Below are 25,225 nucleotides of genomic sequence, written 5' to 3'. Positions count from 1 at the left end.
GGTTCAACAAAAGTATCAAACCTACCAAGAACCCAGAATTCCACTTACAATTCATCTGGCAACGAAGTACAATAAAATATGTGGAGAAACATAGCCTTATTCCCATTACATGTTTAAAATCATAAAGCAGAACTATATGTTCATATTTCTTTACGAAAAACCTATTTCTGAACAGCTAAAATGTGGCTTACCTCTGATCTCGATCAAACATGTCACTATTAATAGAGCAGTAGTAACTTGCTGCAGCATATCTAAAACTTCATCACATCCAGTCAGGATCTGAGTGGCAAGGCTCAAAATACTACTCTGAAGTTCCTAGGAAGAAAGTAACACTATAAATTGATAGAGAATAAACTAACCCTTTCACACGTAAAGACATAACATACAACACATTATGAATTGAATATACTAGTCGAGGTTAACAGTGCTGTGGTAGCCAGAGGCTCAAATGCTGAGATCTGACTTGGTATTACCTAGAATTCAGATATAGTGAATGATACATACCTGTAGCAGGTGTTCTCCGAGGACAGCAGGCTGATTGTTCTCACGACTGGGTGACGTCCGCGGCAGCCCCCACCAACCGGAAAAGGCTTCGCGGGACGGTCGGCACGCAGGGCACGCCCACCGTGCATGCGCGGCCGTCTTCCCGCCCATGCGCGACCGCTCCCGCCAGTTGAATGACAAGCAATAAAATATGAAACACAACTCCAAAGGGGAGGAGGGAGGGTAGGTGAGAACAATCAGCCTGCTGTCCTCGGAGAACACCTGCTACAGGTATGTATCATTCACTTTCTCCGAGGACAAGCAGGCTGCTTGTTCTCACGACTGGGGTATCCCTAGCTTTCAGGCTCACTCAAAACAAGAACCCAGGTCAATTGAACCTCGCAACGGCGAGGGTACAACAGAAATTGACCTACGAAGAACAACTAACTGAGAGTGCAGTCTGACCAGAATAAATTCGGGTCCTGGAGGGTGGAGTTGGATTTACACCCCAAACAGATTCTGCAGCACCGACTGCCCGAACCGACTGTCGCGTCGGGTATCCTGCTGGAGGCAGTAATGTGATGTGAATGTGTGGACAGATGACCACGTCGCAGCCTTGCAAATCTCTTCAATAGTGGCTGACTTCAAGTGGGCCACTGACGCTGCCATGGCTCTAACACTATGAGCCGTGATATGACCCTCAGAGTCAGCCCAGCCTGGGCGGAAGTGAAGGAAATGCAATCTGCTAGCCAATTGGAGATGGTGCGTTCCCGACAGCGACCCCTAGCCTGTTAGGGTCGAAAGAAACAAACAATTGGGCGGACTGTCTGTGGGGCTGTGTCCGCTCCAAGTAGAAGGCCAATGCTCTCTTGCAGTCCAATGTGTGCAACTGACGTTCAGCAGGGCGGGTATGCGGCCCTGGGGAAGAATGTTGGCAAGACAATTGACTGGTTAAGATGGAACTCCGACACCACCTTCGGCAGGAACTTTGGGTGGGTGCGGAGCACTACTCTGTTGTGATGAAATTTGGTATATGGAGCATGAGCTACTAGGGCTTGAAGCTCACTGACCCTACGAGCTGAAGTAACTGCCACCAAGAAAATGACCTTCCAGGTCAAGTACTTCAGATGGCAGGTATTCAGTGGCTCAAAAGGAGGTTTTCATCAGCTGGGTGAGGACGACGTTGAGATCCATGACACTGTAGAGGGCTTGCTAGGGGACTTTGACAAAAGCAAGCTCTCATGAATCGAACGACTAAAGGCTCTCCAGAGATGGCTTTACCTTCCCACAATAATGGTAGCACTAATCGCACTAAGGTGATTTCTTACTGAGTTGGGTCTTGAGGCCAGACCTCTGATAGTGTAGAAGGTATTCAAGCAGTTCTGTGCAGGGCAAGAACGAGGTTCTAGGGCCTGCTCTCACACCAAACGACAAACCTCCTCCACTTGAAAAAGTAACTCTTTTTAGTGGAATCCTTCCTGGAGGCAAGCAGGACCCGGAGACACCCTCCGACAGACCCAACGCAGCGAAGTCTACGCCCTCACATCACAGGCAGTGGAGAGCCAGAGACTGAAGGTTGGGTGGCAGTAACCGCTCCGTCGTTCTGCGAAATGAGAGTCGGAAAAACACTCCAATCTCCACGGTTCTTCTGAGGACAACTCCAGAAGAAGAGGGAACCAGATCTGACGGGGCAAAAGGGCGCTATCAGAATCATGGTGCCGCGGTCGTGCTTGAGCTTCAGTAAAGGTCTTCCCCACCAAAGGTAATGGGAGGATAAGCATACAGGAGGCCTGTCCCCCAATGGGAGGAAAGGCGTCCGACGCTAGCCTGCCGTGTGTCTGAAGTCTGGAACAGAACAGAGGCAGCTTGTGGTTGTCTGAGAGGCGAAAAGGTTCCACCGAGGGGGTGCCCCACTCTCGGAAGATCTTGCGTACCACTCTGGAATGGAGCGCCCACCTCGTGCGGTTGCATGACTCTGCTCAGTCTGTCGGCCAGAACTGTTGTTTACACCTGCCAGGTATGTGGCTTGGAGGAGCATGCCAAAGTGGCACCGCCCAGCGCCACAGCCCGACGGCTTCCTGACACAGGGGGCGAGATCCGGTGCCCCCCTGCTTGTTGACGTAATACATTGCAACCTGATTGTCCTGTCCGGAATTTGGATAATTGGCAGGACAGCCGATCTCTGAAAGCCTTCAGCGCGTTCCAGATCGCTCGGAGCTCCAGGAGGTTGATCTGCAGATCCTTTTCCTGGAGGACCACAGACCCTGGGTGTGAAGCCCATCGACATGAGCTCCCCCAACCCGAGGCGAGATGCATCTGTCGTCAGCACCTTCGTGGGCTTGCGGAATTTGGAATGGACGTCCCAGGGTCAAATTGGTCCGGATGTCCACCAGAGCAGTGAAGTGCGGCAACTGGTGGAGAGGCGGATGACATCTTCTAGATTCGCGTTGGCTTGGAACCACTGGAAGCTAGGGTCCATTGAGCAGATCTCATGTGAAGACGAGCCATGGGAGTCACATGAACTGTGGAGGCCATATGACCCAGAAGTCTCAACATCTGCCGAGCTGTGACCTGCTGAGACGCTCTGGTCTGCGAAGCGAGGGACAGGAGGTTTGTTGGCCCTCGCTTCGGGAAGGAAGGCCTGAGCCGTCTGGGTATTCAGCAGAGCTCCTATGAATTCCAGAGACTGGGTTGGCTGGAGATGGGACTTTGGTAATTATCACAACCCCAGCAGCTCCAGGAGTGAATAGTGGCACTGCATGGGACCGGAGGGCTCCTGCCTCCGAGGTGTTCTTGACCAGCCAATCGTCGAGATATGGGAACACGTGCACTCCCAGCCTGCGTAGGTACGCCGCCACCACCACGAGGCACTTTGTAAACACTCGTGGGGCGGAGGTGAGCCCAAAGGGCAGCACACAGTACTGAAAGTGCGTGCGCCCAGGCGGAATCTGAGATACTGTCTGTGAGCTGGCAAGTATCGGATGTGAGTATATGCATCCTTTAAATCCAGGGAACATAGCCAATCGTTTTTCTGAATCATTGGCAGAAGGGTGCCCAAGGAAAGCATCCTGAACTTTCTTTGACCAGGAATTTGTTCAGGCCTCTCAGGTCTAGGATGGGACGCATCCCCCCTGTTTTCTTTTCACAAGGAAGTACCTGGAATAGAATCCCTGCCCTTCCTGCCCGGGTGGTACGGGCTCGACCGCATTGGCGCTGAGAAGGGCGGAGAGTTCCTCTGCAGTACCTGCTTGTGATGGGAGCTGAAGGATTGAACTCCCGGATGACAATTTGGAGGCAGGGAGGCCAAATTCAGGGCGTATCCGCACCGCACTATTTGGAGAACCCACTGGTCGAGGTTATGAGAGGCCACCTTTGGTGAAAAAATTTTAACCTCCCCCCGACCAGCAGATCGTCCGGTACGGACACTTTGAGGGCGGCTATGTTCCCGTGGATCCAGTCAAAAGGCCCGTCCCTGGCTTTTGCTGTGGAGGCGCAGGGGGCTGCTTAGGCGCACAGCTGTTGACGGGAACGAGCGCGCTGGGGCTGTCCCTGTGCCTGACGAGGCCTTCGGGCCGCTGGTTGTACCTACGCTTTGCAAAGAATAGGGTGCAGCCTGCCGGGCCCGGGAAAAACGTCCACCTGCTGAGGTGGATGCTGAAGGCGCCCGGTGGGAGAGCTTGTCGAGAGCGGTTTCCCGCTGATGCAGGTTGGTCCACCATCTGCTCGACCTTCTCACCAAAAATGTTATCCCCCCGGCAAGGGACGTCGGCCAGTCTCTCTGCTGGGTGCGGTTGTCCCAGGTCAGAGGCACGCAGCCATGAGAGCCTGCGCATCACTATACCTTGGCCGCAGCACGAGATGCCACGTCACAGGTGTCATAGATACCCCTGGACAGGAACTTTCTGCACGCCTTCAGCTGCCTGACCACCTCCTGATAAGGCCTGGACTGCTCCGGCGGGAGCTTATCGACCAGGTCCGCCAGTTGTTGCACATTAGTCCGCATGTGGATGCTCATATAGAGCAGGTATGACTGGAATGCGGGTCACGAGCATGGAGGATTGGTAGGCCTTCCTCCCAAACGAGTCCAGAGTGCGAGACTCCCGCCCCGGGGCGCCGAGGCGGTATCCCTCGAACTCCGTGCCCTCTTGAGAGCAGAATCCACGACCGCCGAGTCATGTGGCAATTGGGGCCGCATTAACTCTGGGTCCGAGTGGATCCTGTACTGGGACTCTGCTTTCTTGGGAATGGTGGGGTTAGTTAACGGTCGCACCCAGTTCCGAAGCAGTGTCTCCTTGAGGACATTGTGCGCGGCACCGTGGAGGACTCTCTAGGTGGTGATGGATAGTCAGGACCTCGAGCATCTCGGCCCTCGGCTCTTCCACAGAGACCACGGGAAAGGGAATGCTAATAGACATATCCCGCACAAAGGAGGCAAAGGAGAGACTCTCAGGAGGTGAGAGCTTCCTCTCCGGTGAAGGCGTGGGGTCCGAGGGAAGGCCCGTAGACTCCTCTGAGGAGAAATATCTAGGGTCCTCCTCTTCCCCCCACGAGGCCTCATCCTCGTATCGGACATAAGCTCAGGTAGCTGAGTCCTGAACCGGCCCTGCTCGACGTCGAGGCACCGAGGTCTCGGTGTCGTCGAGCGGGTTGGACTCCCGCGTCGGCGGGGACGGAGCTCCCTCCATCGACGTCGACGGGGACTCCACCGGAAGGATGGCTCTGATGCACTCATCCAGGCCCGCTGCCGGGAAAGGCTGTGGGGCCGGTAGGGGTGTCGTGCCAGAATCTGATGGGGGCCAGGAGACGGCACCGAGGTGCCGGAACCCTGACGCGTCGGTACCTTCCACAACCGACGGTGACCTCTCTCCTCTCGGCGATGACGCTTCGGCGTCGCCTCCTCCTCCGATGTCCGATGCACCGAGGGCGACCGTGACGACGCTTCTTGTCCTTCTTTCGATGGCGCGTCACCGGCGCCGGGAGGTATGGAGGAGGAGGAGGACGATCCCCCTCGGTCCTCGAGGAGCCGGGTCAGACAGGGTTCGGTCCCGTGGACCACGGGCTGAGGGAGTGACCGGGGCCGACTGCCCACGCGGCCGATCACCTCCACCCTCGCCGGCGGACCGGCGGCCGACGGGACCTGTTCTCCTGGGGTCGATGCCATCGGTGCCGATGTCTCGGGCATCGATACCGGTACCGAAGGACCGGGCGTCGATACCGATGCCGTCGAGGTCGACGTCGAGGGGCCGGCGCAAGTTCCAAAAAGACGGTCCCGCCAGAACTTGCCTCGCAACTTGAGTCCGTTTCCGAGACCGAGACACAGGGAACACGACTTGATATTGTGCTCCGGCCCGAGGCACTGGAGGCACCAAGCATGGGTGTCGGTCTGCGAGATCGGCCGCCGCAGCAACCACACTTTTAAATCCACTCGGGACCTTCGAGGACATCGACGGAAAAATCGCGTCGGCGAAGTCAAAGTCGTCAATGGTGGCGAAATCACACCTCGAAAAAGGAAAACGACCGGGCGGCCACTAGGCCGCAACGCGGCGTCCCCGCTGGAAACGAGGGAAAAAGGGAGCGCGTGCTCCACACGCTCAGGTTTTTTTTTTTTTGAAAAAAGAAAAGGGAAACCGCGGTAACAAAAAATTGAATAGAAAAAAACAACGATCCGCGTAAACGCGATCGACTTTCTGGCGGCTGAGAAGCAGAGAGAGCGGCAAAGCACGACTCTCTCCAGACGCGGAAAAAAAGGAACTGGCGGGAGCGTCGCGCACGGGGCGGGAAGACGGCCGCGCATGCGCGGTGGGCGTGCCCTGCGTGCCGACCGTCCCGCGAAGCCTTTTCCGGTTGGTGGGGGCTGCCGCGGACGTCACCCAGTCCGTGAGAACAAGCAGCCTGCTTGTCCTCGGAGAAAGTCCATTACACACAGGTTTGTGAGGGAAAAGTGGGAATTATTATCCCAAAGACGAAATACCTCACAGCCAGCCAATTAGCTGCATTAATAACAGACACAGTGATAGCTGGGAAAAAAAGGCAAAATGGAAGCTAAAGACAGTGAAACATATCAACAGAAAGAGGTAAAAAAATGAGCTAAAAGGGAATACATATTAATTAAAAACACTTCTAAGACACCAAAAGTAGGCATCCAATATCATGTAATAGACTACCAACAATATAACAAACAATGTGACAAAACAAATACTATTTGTGAAAGATTGGAAAAGAAATGTTAAAAGTTGGGGGTTGTTTAAACGAAAAAAAACTTGGCCAACATTAATGCTTTATTTTTGTTTGTTTGCACTGTAAATATAATTGAATTTAGCTTCATGATAATTAAGACAAAAAGCGCAGTGCTTCTCACAACAGAAGACTACAGGCTTATTTTCGAAAGAGAAGGGCGCCCATCTTCGACACAAATCAGGAGGATGCGCGTCCCTTCTCTCAGTGTCGCCCAATCGGCATAATCGAAAGCCGATTTTGGGTGTCCCCAACTGCGTCCCGTCGCAGGGACGACCAAAGTTCTCAGGAGTGTGTCGGAGGGCGTAGCAAAGGCAGGACTGGGGCATGCCTAACAGACGGCGTCCTCGTGCAATAATAGAAAAAAGAAGGGTGGTCCCTGAGGAGCACTTGGCGACGTTACTTGGTCCATTTTTCTTATGACCAAGCTCAAAAAGTTGCCCGGAACTGACCAGATGACACCAGATGGAATCGGGGAGACCCTCCCATGACTCCCCCATGTCATATCCCCCTCCCACCCTGAAAAAAAACACTTTAAAAACGTTTTTTTTGCCAGCCTGAAATGTCATAACTCAGGTCCATCGCAGCAGTATGCAGGTCCCTGGGAGGGGGAGGTATGTGCGTGTCAGCAGAGGCATAGTGAAGGTGTGGAACGTCCTTCTTTCAAAAACATTTTGGACATCCTGAGCTTGCCCCCTCCCCAACATGGACAGACAAATTTCAAGGGAATGGAGTGGAGGAGTGGCCTAATAGTTAGAGCACCGTCTTGCAATCCAGAGGTGGCCGGTTCAAATCCCACTGCTGCTACTTGTGATCCAAAATCCAAATAAATAAGTAAAGGTGGGTGTTGGAGGCACAGCAAAGGCATAGACGTCTTTCTCACAGAAACATCCACATTTTGGACGTCCTCAACTGCCGTCGCAGGGACGGAGGCATAGCGAAGGACGTCCTTCACCCATACTCTGAAAAAAAAAAAAAAAAAAAAAAAAGTCCCAGACGAGCACTTGGACGTTTTCACCTGGACTTTGTTTTTTCTAAGGTTGTAGACGGCTATTATACATGCAGCTTGTCTGCATGTATGAAAGCAGTCTTTGGCATGCGCAGGAGCAGGCCACGCATAATGCTTGGCTGCTCTGCACTGGCTTCCCCTCCTTAGGAAGGAAATCGTGTGCAAATAAGCTAACAGCGAGTAGCTCTTGCATGCGATTTTCTTCATGCATGCCCATTCCTTTTCCGAATCAATAAGGGATCGGTTAAGGAAGAGCTTTTTCCGTTCAGTTAGTGCATCTGGCTGAAGGTGAGGGAGCTATGTATCTGGAGCAATTTCTGAAGTCCACTGCAGTGCCCCCTAGTGTGCCCGGTTGGTGTCCTGGCATGTCAGGGGGACCAGTGCACTATGAATGCTGGCTCCTCCCACAACCAAGATGGTTGGATTTGGTCGTTTCTTAGATTGACGTCCTCGCTTCCATTAATTGCTGAAAATCAGAAACGACCAAGTCCTGGGGACGGCCATCTCTGCTGGGGATGACCATCTCTAAGGTCCGACCTAAATTTGCTGATTTGGCGTCCCAGACCGTATTATCGAAACGAAGGATGAACGCCCATCTTGTTTCGATAATACGGGTTTCCCCCGCCCCTTGCTGAAGCCGTCCTGTGAGGACGTCCCCAGGAAAACTTGGGCGTCCCTTTCGATTATGCCCACCCACGGCTCTGCATAGATTTATGGTCAGAAAAAGACTTTGCATGCCTACAGAGTAGGAAACAGTCTTTTGAAAATAGGACTACTATGTTTTGCTAAGTGTAGCATTCCTGTGCTCCAGTTGAACAAAAAACCATGCATCATTATGAAACTCAACTATAACTGATTTTGATAGGACATGGGTTTGTGAGGTGATCAGACTAGCATTTTGATTGGCAACTACACATCCTGGAAAATTTAAAATATTTAGGGCTAAACAAATCCCAGGCATTTCCCTAGACTTTTTCCTGCTCCAAACATCCTTCTTCCTGGCCTTCCACTGCTTCCAAACAGCCATTTTCTCCTGCTTCCATCATATAGTTCTCAGGCCTGAACTCCTAGGCTGATCTCAGTCTTATGTGATTCAACTTCTAGTCTGGCCTCACAGTCTCAAGCACCACATGACAAACTCCAAAACACCCTGTAGTGCTGGTCAGAACAAAACAGTTGTTCGGGGTGGCAACAACAGCTCCTGCAGCAGCCAGCAAGGTGAGGGAGAAGGGTGGCGGGTTGGTTCAAATCAGCTGAGAGGATGACAGGTATCAAGGAGACTGAGGTGGCAAGGGGAATAAACTGGTGAGTGATGAGGGTGAGCTTTGAGAGACAGGTAGAGAGAACTTGAATGAGGGGACTGAAAGAAGGAGAAAGTAACGTTTAAACTACTAATATTCTTATCCTGTAGTCCCACCAACTAGTCCATAACCTGTGGGTTATTCCACAAGCTTCTATTCTTGATGCCTAAGTTACTCTGTCAACGATTGAACTTTACGCATGTACAATTTTACTTCCATCACGAAAATGAAGTTCTTTTACGTGATTGCACTAAGTGCGTCTGCATTTTGTTTTTGCCCTTCATTCTAGAAATATTCATTTACAGGGCACTTCTGATAGCATTGGAAGAGTATCGCTGACAAAGAAGCAGACGATGCACCTTCCGGGCTGCACCTTCCGGACCATCACAAGGTTATTATGCCTTCTTGCCTACTGATGGAAACACTACAGTAGCTACGGTGGCAAGCACCCTTACTAGTCTTGGACGAGTGCCGTTCATTTCAGCACCTGCAATAAGTCACATGCCCAAAGCTACACCTGGTGCAAAGCAACTGGATTTCAAACTGAATTGAATAACCTCTTCTAACAAGGAACATTATCCTTGACTTAATGAAAAAAAATCCTCAAATACTCTAGTTCTTGAAAGAGAACTAGCATGGTCTTGGAAAGGAAGAACACTCAGCATAGAGAGAAAGGAGAAGGAAGCGTGGGGGGCTGTTATCTCATGTTTTGTTTCAGTACGGGGCCCAAAATAGCTAGTTGAACAAAATGTACTCCAATAACTTCTACGCAAAAAAAAAAACAAAAACAAAACTGCAACTACTCACATCACCTTGAAGAAGGGTTCAGGAAGAAGATGCCAAACTGAACATGCTAGAAATTCTGAACAGTATAAAGAAGGTTAAGTATTTGTAATGCAGAGAAGAAACCAGAATATGTAGATAAGTCAATTTGAGCACAAGGCTGAGAAAACTGTACCAGTCACTTACTGATTGATCTCAAGGCTTCCAGTCTGAAGGATGGAATGTGTAACAGGAAATACACTTCTTTGGAGATCTAGAATTAGATGAAATGTCTCTTCCATTTTTTGGCATCATAAAGTAAATAAGAACTTCTGGCTCTTTCTTTGAGCCTCTAGGTATAGAAGATTTTCAGCGTAGAAGTATAGCGCCATCATAGTGGGAGGCACAGACAGAAAAGGAGATGGAGGCATTACTTTCCAGTTAACCCTAGTATTAGGACAGGGGCTCAAGCCTGGGTAGTAGTTTTCTCTGGCTCTATGTGCTGTAGCAAGTATAAGCTGCTTCTCTGGAATGGTCAGGCAAGACGTGAAGGAAGAATATTTTAGCTTAAAATGCAACTGGGGAGGGGGGGGGGGGGGAAGGTGTACAACATCCATACTGCGCACTTCTATTATTTCCCAAATTGTAGGGTACGTACTACTGAGTTTGGAATGCTATATTGTGGCTGGCTGCACAGCTGCAGATCTTAAATTGTTTGGATTTGTTTTTTTAAATAATTTGGAGATTTTTTTTTTTAATTTTATTTTCAGATTATCAAATAATACGTTAACAATGACTTCTAATCAGGATATCCTTTAGCTGATATCATGTCAAGGACTGAAAATAAACCTAGAATCAGAGAATTAACTGTTAAAACATTTCCTATGCCATCAGTCATTAAAAATAATTAATTAATTACATCTGCCTAAAAGGACTAGTTACTATGAATCTAGCAACAAAGTCTGTCATAACTTTGGAACCTCATGATGAGGGGGGAAAAAAAAAAAAAAAAAGACACCACAACAAATACCTGAGCACTGTCATAGCAAAACTGAGTGTAAACAGCATTACTCAAATAAAATCTGGTGTTTACCTGTACCTTCAATGTCTCCCCTTGCAGGGAGCTGTCACTGTCATCACTTTCATCTGGCTTAATCAAAACAGTATTACTGAGAAGGTGATTCTGAACAGCCATCAAATAGCGTAGACAGGAGAAGCGACCTTTAATACAAATTGGTACATTATTTAAAACATTTTTAACAAATTTATAATTACATACTCTGGAAAATATGAATTGAAGAAAGCATGAAAACGTTGCAATAAAAACAAAATCTGATTATTTTCTTAAAAAGCACTTTAATTTGAGAAGGATTATTTTGCAGAATCTTAACTGATAAAAGAGCAATAATAAAAATACCTCACTGCACACAACCCACTATACTCTCACCATCTAAAACAACTTTAGATAACGAAGTGGATTCCTTTAGAGAGGAATGTCTTTGGGACCAGATTTAAAGTGGGTAATCAGAATAATGTTTAGTAGCAATAGTCCAAGATGAGGTAGATGAGGAAAAGAAGAGAAGCTTTTGTTAAAACAAATATTCTTATAAATGGTATCTAATGATGTTTGATAAGTATTACTAATATTTTGAATCCTTTTTCTCATCACAGACAAAACAATTGTGATTCCATTAAATAATATTATCAAGTACTGCACAATTCATACAGTGAAAAAATAATGCCTTTAAGCAAAATATCAAATTCTGTTACATACAGGCAGGTTGACAGAAGTCTCTGAAAATCTTTTTTAGTTACAGTTTGGCACTTGTTGATTAAGATGCAGGATTCTCGAACAACAATCTTCAGAATAAGTGCAGAAGCTCATCTGTAAGCCTTTCAAAAAATATAGCACTGATGGTTTATAACTAAATGTAAATTAAATAGCTGTTAATTGCCAACAGCTGAAAATCAATAAATATCTCAAGAACTACCCACAATCAACCTGCTATGCAAAAGAATGGACACATGCCTTCCCAGTAAATAATAATCACTAAGCGCTTTATAGGTGCATGTTTTTAACAACGCATTAATCATGTACGTGCCTACAATATCCCTTATAGGCGCCTACATGGTTGGCGCGCTAAAAACACTAACGTATCTTAGTAAACAGGGCCCTAAGATTAGAAAAGGGAAAGGGGGGGGAAGGGAATGGGACTTTTATAATACCGCCTTTCTGTGGTTTTTTTCCAACTACATCAAAAGCGGTTTCTACATTATATACAGGTACTTATTTGTACCTGGGACAATGGAGGGTTAAGTGACTTGCCCAGAGTCTATAGGATCGCAGGGAAGCGAACCCAGTTGCCAGGATCAGAGTCTGCTGCACTAAACACTCGACTCCTTCACACAACAAAGGCTTCAAAATGGTTTAAAAAAAAATTATTGGTTCCTAAGCCTAGCTGAAGCTGCGTGAAGCAGTCCACAAACACTGTTGGGTGGAAGTCCTGGTCATCACATATGATCTACAACACTCCACGGCTAGACTTGGATTTTGTGACAACTTGCAAGGGCTGATGCTTGACTAGATGACAGGGGAAGGGAAACCCTAGATAGATGCAAATGAAGGCTTATGGCATTGTGGTCCAGTGATGCCAGTACCAACTGAAATGAAAGCGCAAATAATCAAAAAGGAAGGGCAGGAAGGATGAGAGAGTTGTGCTATTTTTCAAAGGAAATGCTCAGTTTCTCATAGCTTCTGACTAGATAACAAAGGGTTCCTTTCACTTAGGTGTGCTAACGGATTTAACGTGTACTAAATGCTAAGACATCCATTTTATTACAATGGGCTTCTTAGCATTTAGCATGCACTAATCGTTAGCACACCTTTGTAAAAGGAGTCCAAAGAGAACTAATTTGTCAATGCCAGTAAGTAAAACAGAGATAAAGAAACCATATCAAAAATCTCTTCAAAAAGATAATGATTATTTTCAACTCAATTTAATCTACCACAGAATACCAGCTCTGATTTCAGATTATGTGACATACTGTTACATTAGAACAAGCTATAGACATCATTTTACCTGTAATGCTCATCATCTTCACTTCCAAATCTGTTATTCTGCAGCTGTTCGGCTAAATTTGTCAGGATTACATCTCGAAGCAAGGAAAGTCCATCATTTCTCTCTCCTGTTAACCAAAAGCTCAGGAATGACAATGACAACCTTTGGCCATCTAATTTTGGATTCATTTTTCTACATATCTGAAGTCTAAACATCTGGGACTTTTTGATATTTTTAAAAAAAAAAAAAAAAACAACCCCAAACACATTTGGAAACAATACATTTCAGACTTAAGGGAGTCATTCACTAACAGTCTCTGCTCTACTCCATTATCTATTTTGGGGCCCTTTTACTAAAGCTTAACCCACACTAACAAAATTAGCATGTGCTAAATGCTGCATGTCCTATTTTTATACCTATGAGCCATGTGCCACTTAACACATGCTAATGTCCATTAGCACGTGGCTAAGCTTTAGTGAAAGAGCCCCTTTATGTTTGCAGAGTCAATTGCATAAAATGAGCCCTGTGGCAAATACAGCATGTTAATGGCTTTAACATGTGCTGTTCATAAATGACTCCCTACATCAGGTATTGTGCAATTTAGGGTATAAACAAGGCCTAGAAATATGCAAGCCAAATACTGTCAAGCTCTATAACTGGCAGGTTTTTCTGCAATTTTGTTAACTAACTTTTCCCTTGAATAGGTTTAATTTTATTTCACTTTATAGATATTCTTTTTCTTGAGTAAAGTTCATACTATGTATATTGGATCATGTTCCAGGCTGACCAATTAGACAATCACTGCTAGTTGTGAATGTGCACAGCGATTCTTATCCTGAAACAAAGGCATCCTGCAAGACTGATCTGAATAGACCCTGCAATTTTTTTGAAAATTGGGCACCACTTTCTAGGGTCCTAATCATTTAATTTAAAAGGTATATCCTCTTTTTGAACTAATGTCTTGGCAAGGTAAATTACAATACAATTAATACAGTGAGTTAATCAGCAACATCAATACTGCATTTCATGTGGACTTCTTATACTTAGTTTGGTATTTCAGTTATTTAAAATGGCAATTGAATCCATTAAAGCCATTCATATAACTACAGCCCCTCTGCCAAGATGTCTTTTCGGAAGGCCCACAGAAAATATGTTCCAATAACCTAAATGACTCGTAACTGCTGCCTGCAAAATTTTCTTAAGATCATGAATCTACCACAGCTATGTGAGAGTTATGGATAGCTCAGACCCAACAGCTGGCTCTGGCTCACTGTCAATGATAGCCCCAGAAATGGAACAATTATATCATGGGAGCAAGTAGATGGTAAGTCTGAAACATGATGTAACAAAGCTGAGACTAGCAAAACATACCCAAATGGGCATTTAAAAGTCTGTTCTTTAATGATGCCATTTCATATGTTCAGAGATCATCACAGCGATATGCATACATGCACAATGCATAACAGGCATCCATATTCCATATCCACACAAACTTAGTAAACAAACCTACATAGACTCAAAGTACATCCAAAACTTAATTTTTCTTTTCACATTTCCATCTTCCAAAATTCTAGACAGCAGTAACAGATAGACAAATCAGTAGAAGGGACCCAAAGAAGTCCAAAACAAGTAAAGTCAGAAAAAACACTGTTTATACCTAATTGTTTAACTACCCTTAGGTTTCACCTTTAGGTTTAAAAAGCAAAACCATGTGCATGTTAAGGAAAGGCTGATTAAACAAATTAAAACAAAGTTTAAAGCTAATGCCCTTAATATGTAATACCAGTAGCAATAATGAAACAGTGATAGAATATTCACTCACACAGCAAACAGCCTGAGCCAACAGATTTATTTTCCACTGAATGGGACAGAGTCAACATGGGTTCAGCCAAGGGAGTTCTTGCCTCACCAATTTGCTTCATTTCTTTGAAGGCGTGAACAAACATGTGGATAAAGGTGAGCCAGTTGATATAGTATACCTAGATTTTCAGAAAGCTTTTGACAAAGTTCCTCATGAGAGACTCCTGAGAAAATTAGAGTCATAGGATAGAAGACATGACCTTCTGTGGATTAAGAATTGATTATTAGATAGAAAACAGAGGGTAAGATTAAATGGCCATTTTTGTCAATGGAGGAGAGTGAATAGAGTTTTATTTACAACCCTTCCAAACATCTAGAAGGGAGTCTACTCAGGAGCTCTCCACTACCATCCACTGCTCATTGTGTGGAAATTGATGGCAAAAAAACCCAGTGGCAACCCTCAAATGAAGAGGCAATGTGACCGAGAAGTTCATTCCAACATTATTTTTTTATAAATCTTTACAGAAAGCTCCTGGGAATACAAACCTTTCTGTAAGATGGAGGCACAGGATACCACTACTACTTATCAGGATACCAGAGAAACAGAAAGCCTTCAACATTGATAGTGAGTATATGACTTAAAATCAGTGTCTCCTGATGCACACTATACATGTCAAAACACAGCCATGTCAGGTCAGTGTTATAAATACTTCTTGGTTACATCATCTCTTCATTTGATGGTCACTGCTGATTTTTTACTTTGGTGCATCTTGTGAAGACCCTTCTTTTGTTCCTTTTTGTGGCAATCAATGGAGCAGTTTCTCTGGGCACCATGAGGCTTGTTGCACAGAATTGCCTGGTTGAATAGCAAATTCTCTCCTAGTACCTCCGTTAAGAGAAGTTCCACGGGTGCCTCAAAAATGGTGGGATAAGCAATTTTGCCTCAGAGCATGGATCAATTATTGTTGACACACCTGTTTCCTCTTCTGAGGCTTCTTCTCTTTCTCGGCCCTTTACAGGAGAGAGTTCAAACGGAGGTTTCAACATCTGTGCAGCCATCAGCAGATTTTTATCTCCCCAGGGCTCATTCTTCTTATGCATAAAGCTTTGTTCTACATCACACTTATGTTTATTGGCAATTCCCTCTTCTTCGAGGCTTCCTTTGAACCAGATGGTTTGACTCAGGCTAACAGCTTCATTAAACAGTTTAGAGGATGCAGGAGAGAGGAGAATTGCTGGACATGGATGGATGGAGGGGAGGGCAGGGGAGAGAGGAGAATTGCTGGACATGGATGGATGGAGGCGAGAGCAGGGCATGGGGAGAGCAGAAATCGCTGGACAGGAGAGGAGGGGAGGGCAGGGAAGAGAGAGAATTGCTGGACATGAGTGAGGGGAGGGAAGGGGAGCGAGGAGAATTGCGTGGACATGGATGGAGGGCTCAGGGGAGAGAGGAAATTTCCTGGAGATGGATGGAGGAGAGGGCAGGGGAGAATGGAGAGTTGCTGGACATGGATGGATGGAGGGGAGGGCAGGGGAGAATTGTTGGACATGGATGGATGAACAGGGGCAGGGGAGAGAGGAAATTTTCTGGACATGGATGGATGAATAGGGGCAGGGGAGAGAGGAAACTTACTGGATATGGGTGGATAGAGGAGAGAGCAGGGGAGAATGGCGAGCTCCTGGACATGGATGGAGGGGAGGGCAGGGAAGAGAAGAGAATTGCTGGACGTGGATGGATGGATGGAGCAGGGGAGAGAGGAAATTTGCTGGATATGGATGGATGGAGGAGAGGGCAGGGGAGAATGGAGAGTTCCTGGACATGGATGGAGGGGAGGGCAAGGGAGAGAGGAGAATTGCTGGACATGGATGGATGGAGAGGGCAGGAGAGAGAGGAAATTTGCAAGATATGGGTGGATGGAGAAGAGGGCAGGGGAGAATGGAGAGTTCCTGGACATGGATGGAAGGGAGGGCAGAGGAGAGAGGAGAATTGCTGGACATGGATGGATGAATAGGGGCAGGGGAAAGAAGAAATTTGGTGGATATGGGTGGATGGAGGAGAGGGCAGGGGAGAATGGAGAGTTCCTGGACATGGATGGAGGGGAGGGCAGGGGAGAGAGGAGAATTGCTGGACATGGATGGATGAATAGGGGCAGGGGAGAGAGGAAATTTGGTAGATATGGGTGGATGGAGGAGAGGGCAGGGGAGAATGGAGAGTTCCTGGACATGGATGGAGGGGAGAGCAGGGGAGAGAGGAGAATTGCTGGACATGGATGGATGGATGAATAGGGGGAGGGGAGAGAGGAAATTTGGTGGATATGGGTGGATGGAGAAGAGGGCAGGGGAGATGGAGAGTTCCTGGACATGGATGGAGGGGAGGGCAGGGGAGAGAGGAAATTTGTTGGACATGGATGGATGGAGGGGAGGGAAGTCAGGAAGGCGATGCACATGGATGGAGGGGAAGGAAGTCAGGAAGGAGATGCACATGGATGGAGAGGAGGGAACAGAGGAGAAACACTGGACATGGATGGAGTAAAGGGAAAGGAAGAGAGGAGAAATGTTGGACAAGGATGGAGGGAAAGAAAGACTAAGGAAGGAGATGCACACGGATGGAGGGGAAGGGAGAGAGGAGAAATGCTTGACATGGATGGAGGGAAGGGAAGGGAAGGCAGAGGAAGGTGATGCACATGGATGGAGGGGAGGGGACTGAGAAGAAATGCTGGATATGGATGGAGGAGAAATTGCTGAATTTAAGGGCTCGATCGGAACACTTTGAAGGCAGATGTTGAAACTGGAGAAAGGATAGGGACAGGGCTACAGATGGTAGACAGGACGCATAAGGACGGTGAACATGGTGAGAGAAAAAATATCAAATGGAAAGAAGACACTTTCTGGGACCAAAGCTAATAGAAAAACTAAATGCTCAGACAGCATAGTTGTGCATAGTGTTTTGCAGTTGAGGGCTTGTGGTTAGTATATGCTTGAGCAACCACTTATTCTTTGACATATGATACATATCTAAATTCAATAAAAGGTATTGTGACTATTTTATTTTTACTTATTTTTTTTCTGTGCGTTGTCAGACAATTATGGATGTAAGCTCCGCCCCTGGCCCTACCCCTAACCCCGCCCCCTTTAGCCTCCCCAAACAGTTGGGCCACCGACCGCCTATGCTTCCAGGAATGACTTTTCAGTTCTTAGAAACATTAAGTATTACAGAGCCTGTTCAGGAGTCAGGTTCTTCTGCAGACCCTACTCTAAAGGTATAAGTAAACCTTCTAAGGCCTTCCCATTTCATCAGGCTATGCTCTTATCTCAGCTGAGAAAGATGGTCCAGAGTTGGAGCTTATGGTTGGAAGTGCTATGAGTAAGATCCCTTGCTTCCTGAAGAAAAATAAAGGTTCTAACTGCCAAAGATAAGATGCTTTAGTGATAACAGCTACTAAAAAGGCAACGATTCCAGTAGAAGATGGAACGGCATTGAAGGACTTGCAAGACTGCAAGCTGGAGTCTTTATTGAATCTAGCATTTGAAATAGCAGCTTTAGATGTTCAAGTTTTGCATTTTGTAGTTTGGAGACAGCGGAGTTGAGCTTTAGTGATACTGGCGTATAAACCATTGCAATAATCCAATCTAGAAATCAGAAATGCATGAATAAGTGTATGCATAGCAGGAAACTCCAAGAGACTTCTAATGGAACGGAGACAAAGCAATGATAGGAAACCAGATTTGATAACCTCAGAGATTTGCTGGTCAAAAGAGAGTTTAGAGTAAAAAATGATACCTAGGTATCCAAGAGACTTATTCTTGTTTCTACCAGGAAGAAGTAGCAAAAGGTGAAGTGGAAATCATACCTGAAACATTTAAGGTTCTCTGGAAATAAATCACCCCTGTTATTTTAGATTGTATAAGAGCTAGGTGTGGAAAGTATGGCAAAGTAATATCAAGAGACACTGACCTTCTCAGAAACAGATTTGGCCTTATTGTGTGGCAGGACAGGGGTAAGATCCAATTGTTTTATTATACTTTATAATTTTGCTTTTATTGTTCCTTGCTTCAAATGTTTTTGGTGAAGCAAGTAATCAAATCAAATAAAACGAAAAATAAATACATGATTGTCTGTGACATGTAGATCTTTCGAAGTTCCAAGGGCCGTTGTGTAGCCCAATGATTTAAAAAAAAAAACCTTAATCAAAGGTGTAACATACAGTATATCAAATACTTACAAGATCATCAGAAGAAAGCAAAACAGTTTTCCTACTCCACAAATTTTATATGATTACTTAGGGAAAATAATTTCACCCCGCATTGCCTCAGGTGCAAAACTAGACTGTAAGCCCTCTGGGGACAAAGAAATACTTAGCATACATATGGAACTTGCCTTGAGCTACCAAAGAAAAAGGTACAAGCTACAAAAGGCAGGCAAGAGCCAAATGTTAATAGTGAAAATCTCTTACCTTCAGTTAAGACCAGTTTAAGTAAGTTATCCAGTTCTACTTCTCCAGGATACAGAATGTTTAAACCGGAACTAAAATAGAAGGAAAAAAAAACTGTATATACATTTGTTCACTAAGGGGCCCTTTTACTAAAGCTTAGCACGCACTAAATGCTAAGAAGCCCATTTTATACCAATAGGATTCTCAGCATTTAGCATGTGCTAAGCTTTAGTAAAATGGCCCCTAAAGGTCTAATTTACAGAAGAAAATTTACCTCCTGTTTTGTTTCTACGGGAAAAATGCTTAGTAAATAGAGCCTTAAGTTTTTAGTAAGTTTAGTGTCAGTGAGCTCCAAAAAAATGTAGTGACTATTTTGGCTTTCAATTACTAAAGACAATTCCACAGCTGAACAAACAATCCAATCCTTGCAACTTCTCAGCTTGTGATTTTCTATCTACTACCACCCAATATAGGCTTCTCTAAACATCTGTATGAATATTTGAAAATGAAGATAATTCACTCTTACAGAACAAGGGAAGATTTAAGAATTCATTGAAACATACAATTTGATTGGGGTGCTTAAAATTTAGTCAACAATTGTAGATTATCACAAGTGTGCAAAAAAAAAAAAACCCAAACATTTTGTTTACCTGATTGCCAGACAGACTTCCTTTTGAATTTCTGGGCAAATCTGGTCTTTTGGTGCCATCAGCAGTTGCCAAAGTAGAAGCCCAGATCGTCGAACTATGTCACGATTCTTCTCAGTTTGCGAGCTAAAGAAAAATTTAAATACCACCTACAAACAGAATTTTTGAGAAACTACTTTGAGTACACATTTAAAAGCTCTTACCATATATTAAAAAAAACCACAATTTAACACTCTCTAAGTTGATCCACTTTTGAACACATTTCAGAAGACAACAGACAAATTGGCATTAAAAGTGTTTCAATCCAAGGTTTAGTAGGAAAAAAAATAAAACTTATTCCTCAGGGATGTATGCTTGGCAATTATTGGAATTCTATTTTGTAACTAAAAAATGGAATTTTTCCCTCTTATTTAACTCTTTGAATAAACTGAAGACCTTGCATTTCAGTTCCAATCATAAAAAACTATGGGCTAAGCACATGCAAAGCAACCCAAACCTTCACGCATGTACTTCAACTATTTTCTGTACAGACTTCTGGCTGTTAATCAAGTTAGTCCGTTCTTTTTAGTTGCACTGGAAAATTTGTGAATACATAACCACAAGCAATCAGGTTAACACTAATAATCATTTCATACAAGTCACTGAACACCTTGGCAGGGACTAATTTACTACCAGTCTGTTTCTTCTATATCGCTTTAACAAATCTCTGATAATTCAAGTCCCTCATTCATTAGATCTCTCTTTGTAGTTAAACAAAATTTATACCTGCTAAAGTCATCTGATTTTTGGTTACAAATCTAAATTTGTTTGTTCTATATCTGGTTCTATCTTTAAAATATGTTATGTAGTGTAGCAGTAGTTACAGAAAGTCTAAATGTAAATCTGGCAACTTCTTATACATAACTGCACAAAAATAACCAGAATGTATTTGGCTTCCTAATGATGTTTAAATATACAGACTCAAATCTCCAACCTGCAAGTTTGAAAGAGATTATTATCTGGCCACTACTATCAGGGCCGTGCCTAGGGTCTCTGGTGCCCCCCTGCAGACTATCGGTCTCTTTTCACTTATATTTTCTCATTTACCACAATCAGGCACTCTTTTATAACTTCAGTCAACAAACACAGGAAGTCACAGCTGGATGTCTCTCTTGGCAAAGGACAGCTCTCACTCTGTTCACTTCCCGGGCAGATTTCTTAACAGAAGCTGATCATCCAATCAGAGAGCTCTATTTGAATGCAGATTAACATACAGACACTCATAGGAATGTTTAGCAAAAAACCCCGGACTAATTTGCATATGATTTAAACAAATCTGAGCATATGACAACCAAGTACAGACTCCCAGCACCTGAATTCTGCAATTAGATTTAAGGCAAATACTTTTAAAAATTATTTTTAGCACTTTTAAAATTTCAGGTTCTCTTTAATTTGAATGCTGTTTCAAGCTCTGAAACTCACCCTGACTGAGGAGCTAGCCCCAAACTGAAGCATAAATAGCAATCTGGTTGTATTCTCACGTAACTTGAAAAGCGTGCCTGCCTCAATTAATACTGCTCCTTTGCATGAAAAGGGGAGGGCAGCGGAGATAGGAGAATCACAAGTTCAGGAGAAAGATTTTGCAAGTGAGCAGACGGACGGCAGGGCAGTGGCGCCCCTCGAAGGCAAGTGCCCCCCTGCGGCGCTTACCTCGCTTACTGCATCAGCACGGCCCTGACTACTATATGTGTGTGTGTCAAACCTTTCACTGTATTCCTGCAACATAACCAAACAATTTGCTGAAGTTTCTGACATGCTCTTGGCTTCAGTGACAACAGCATAATTATAACATTATAAAATTGATTTCGTGGAGTGAATGATTTGCCCAAGAATACAGTAATTATTACCAATTCTTAATGTGGAAGAAATTGGATTTAGAGTTATTCAAGATGCGCTATGGAACTTTATCTTAAAAAAAAAAAAAAAAAAAAGGTTTGAGAGATACCTGTACCTGAAAAACAACAAGGATACAGCGGATAATACATGTATCTCCATTGACCATGGCTTTCTCCATTATGTCACAAATACTGCTGAGGTGATGTGGTTCAATAGGATGCTGTTTCCCCAAAAAATTAGTTATAGGTGGACTGTTACTGGCAGCAAGTAGATTGAGTTGGTGGATACACATGGCACCAACATGGTGCAATAATTGGTTTATAACTTCATTTGTGGTTACAGCCTCTCCTACAAAATAAAACAGAAATGGTTACAAAGTGAAAGCTCCAATAAAATAAAGACAGAAATATACAATATGATGATGGCATACAGTGATATCTGTTCATTCCTTCTGCTGTACTACCAAGCCAGCTTCTCACCTCCTTTAGACTTTCCTCCTTCCTAATTCTCTCTCATTGTTCTATACTTTCTTGAATTCCAGTACTGTGTTCCAATTACTTGCATTCTTCTGTATTTTGCTCTTGCCATACTATTGGAAGCCATGAGAACAACCCTCCATGCTTTGTTTTTTGTTTTTTTTTTTAATTGCGCTCACTAGCATCTTATCCTGTGTTGCCCCCTTGGGTTTCTGTATACCAAATGCATGATTGTACTTTTTAACAGATTCTTAGTTGCCAAGCTTTAGATCACTTCCTTAAGATTGCTCTTTTTTTCCACCCCACCTAAAATGCTTATACTCTTTCAAATCTTAGAATCACTTAGAAAAAGACATTCTTTTTCTATCAACCCTCTGCAGTACCAAATATGAAAATAGTGACTAGAACTGGACCCATAATCGATCACCGGCATTCCAAGGACAATGCAACTAGTAACAGAATGCAACACAGTGGCGTAGCCAGACCTGAGATTTTGGGTGGGCCCAGAGCTAATATGGGTGGGCATGCAATGTCTATATGAGTAGTGTCTCTTGGGATCCTACAAAATAATGCCTTAGAATTCACTTGATGATGGTTTTCTAAGTAGTCTGCCCAACAGCTGCCCTGCATCAGTATAACCACATACATACTTAATGGAAAAATTGATATTTTTAAATATAATTACATTATCCCACAATCTCTCCACTGCAAAATGCTATACACAAACTTGTGCAAAAACACACTCATACCCTTACTAAACCATAACAGCACTAATTCCAAGGACAGGATGAGCTACAACCTTATGCTTGAAAAGGCAGAACTGTAATTACACTAGGCTCTAAAACACCAATACACTACCTCGTGAAAAAAAAAAAGCAAAACAAAAAGGGCTGCAAATACTACACGCTAGAGAATACTGCAACCTGATTACACATGAAGAACACATGACACAACAGACATGACACAATGAACTAGAAATCAAAAAATATGAAGGCAAAATACTGAACTGGAAAGTTAACTCAAGAAGTCAGACTCAGCATGCAGCAATACCAGAAAAATTGAAACTTACATGCAAAATATCACAGATGCACATTTCAAAAATCTGACATATTCCAATTAATAAATTCTGAATAAAATACTTTTTTCTACCTTTGTTGTCCGATCTATTCACTTTGGTCCCAGTGTCTTCTGTTTTATGCAGTGTCTTCTTTCCATTTGATATTTTTTCTCTCACCATGTCCACCATCCTCCTGTGTCCTTATGTGACCTGTCTACCATCTGTAGCCCTGTCCCTAGCCTTCCTCGAGTTTCAGTATCTGCCCTCAACGTGTTCCAAACCAGCCCTTAAACTCAGCAGTTTCCCCTCCATCCATGTCCAGCATTTCTCCTCACTCCCCTCCATCCATGTGCATCTACTACTTCCTGTCTTCCCTCCCCTCCATCCATGCGCATCTACTTCCTCTGTCTTCCCTCCCTCCATCCATGTCCAGCATTTCTCCTCTCCTCCCTTCCCCTCCATCCATGTGCATCTCCTTCCTTTATCTTTCCTTCCCTCCATCCTTGTCCAACATTTTTCCTCTCTTTCCGGCCCTCCACGCCATCCATGTCCAGCATGTCTGCTCTCTTCCCTCCCCTCCATCCATGCGCATCTCCTCCCTGACTTTTCTCCCCTCCCTCCATCTGTCCAGCAACTCTCCATTCTCCCCTCCCATCTCCTCCATCCACCCATATCCAGCAAATGTCCTCTGTCCCCTGCATGTTCAGCAATTCTCCCCTGCCCTCCCCTCCATCCATCCAACCATACCCAGCAAATTTCCTCTCTCCCCTTTCCCCTCCATCCATCCATCCATGTCCAGCAATTCTCCTCCTTCCCCTGCCCTCCGCTCCGTCCAGCAACTCTCCATTCTCCCCTGCCCCTCCTCCATCCATCTCCAGCAAATTTCCTCTCTCCCCTTTCCCCTCCATCCATCCCCAGCAATTCTCCTCCTTCCCCTGCCCTCCGCTCCGTCCAGCAACTCTCCATTCTCCCCTGCCCTCTCCTCCATCCATTTCCAGCAAATTTCCTCTCTCCCCTATCCCCTCCATCAATCCCTGTTGTCCAGCAGTTGTCCTCTCTCCCCTGCCCATCCTGTTTCTGCCCATCCCCTTCTGTCCAGCGTCTCCCCCCCTCTCCCCCTTTGCAGCATCTCCCAGCCACCTGTAAGGACAACGTGGATGAAGCAGCTCACAGGTTTGCTTGCTGTTTGCACTCCCGAAGTTGCAGCGACGAACAAGTGGGCAGGCAGCGGTAGGAAAAGCAACAAGGAGCTAGGTTCGACTTTGTCCTTCGCTTCCCTGCCCTCTCAGCGTCCCGCCTGCCCGAAAGGAAATGACGTCAGAGGAAGGCGGGACGCAGAGGGCAAGCAGGGAAGCGAATGACGGAGCAGTCGACCTGCCTCCTTGTTGCTTTTACTACCGAAGCACTGCCCGCCCGGTCATCGCTGCGACCGAGTAAAAAAGTCGCCGTTCCAGTCATTTGGGTGGGCCTGAGCCGAGATTGGGTGGGCCTGGGCCCATCCAGGCCCACCCGTAGTTACGCCCCTGATGCAACAGCACATAAATATCATCAGACCAACCTAAAATTTACTACAGTGTGCTAAAGATTAGCACCTAACACTTGTTAACTGCAAACATTAAGGTGCATTAGGTGCAAAAGCTCTGCAGTAACTGTTGGGGGTGTTTCCAGCACCTTTGGGAGGGCTGCAATAGTTAAATGCAGACAAATACTATGACAGAATGCAGTTAGCTACAATTCTGTATTTGTTGTTAGTAGTTAAGACATGGTGATAACCTCCACAACTGCAAGGTGTAATCCCCTGATGCAGAAGAAAACTAACCAATTTCTGTTATCAGAAATTAAGACTTTCCAGAGGTCTAGAAAACTCCCAAAGTATTCAAGGCCTTCATCCAATCCCTTTTTTTTTTCTTTTTTTTACCTTTGGCCTCACAGTCTGTTTTTCCTTTATCTAAAACTACATACATGCCTATCATAGGAGACAACTTTCCTTTTTGTTTCTTGTTATCTAATCAATTTCTGTTTTCATTGTACTTGTGTCCCCTCTGATCTGGCCACAGCCTTTCAGTGCATTTTCCCTTCCCTTCTCACT

General features: G+C 45.1%; 1 protein-coding gene across 1 annotated transcript in view; it reads right to left on the bottom strand.

Moving 5' to 3' along the window:
* HECTD4 (HECT domain E3 ubiquitin protein ligase 4) overlaps window positions 1-25,225 on the bottom strand; it is a 467,625-nt gene that overhangs the window by 295,154 nt on the left and 147,246 nt on the right. The window contains 9 exon segments of the mRNA XM_030218637.1: window positions 192-225; window positions 228-315; window positions 10,889-11,018; window positions 11,570-11,660; window positions 11,663-11,682; window positions 12,870-12,975; window positions 19,103-19,173; window positions 19,732-19,877; window positions 21,719-21,951. Coding sequence (XP_030074497.1) covers window positions 192-225; window positions 228-315; window positions 10,889-11,018; window positions 11,570-11,660; window positions 11,663-11,682; window positions 12,870-12,975; window positions 19,103-19,173; window positions 19,732-19,877; window positions 21,719-21,951 — 919 coding nt within the window.

This window comes from Microcaecilia unicolor, chromosome 11 (assembly GCF_901765095.1).
Source record: "Microcaecilia unicolor chromosome 11, aMicUni1.1, whole genome shotgun sequence".
NCBI lineage: Eukaryota > Metazoa > Chordata > Amphibia > Gymnophiona > Siphonopidae > Microcaecilia > Microcaecilia unicolor.
This window is presented reverse-complemented; position numbering and strand designations above follow the sequence as displayed.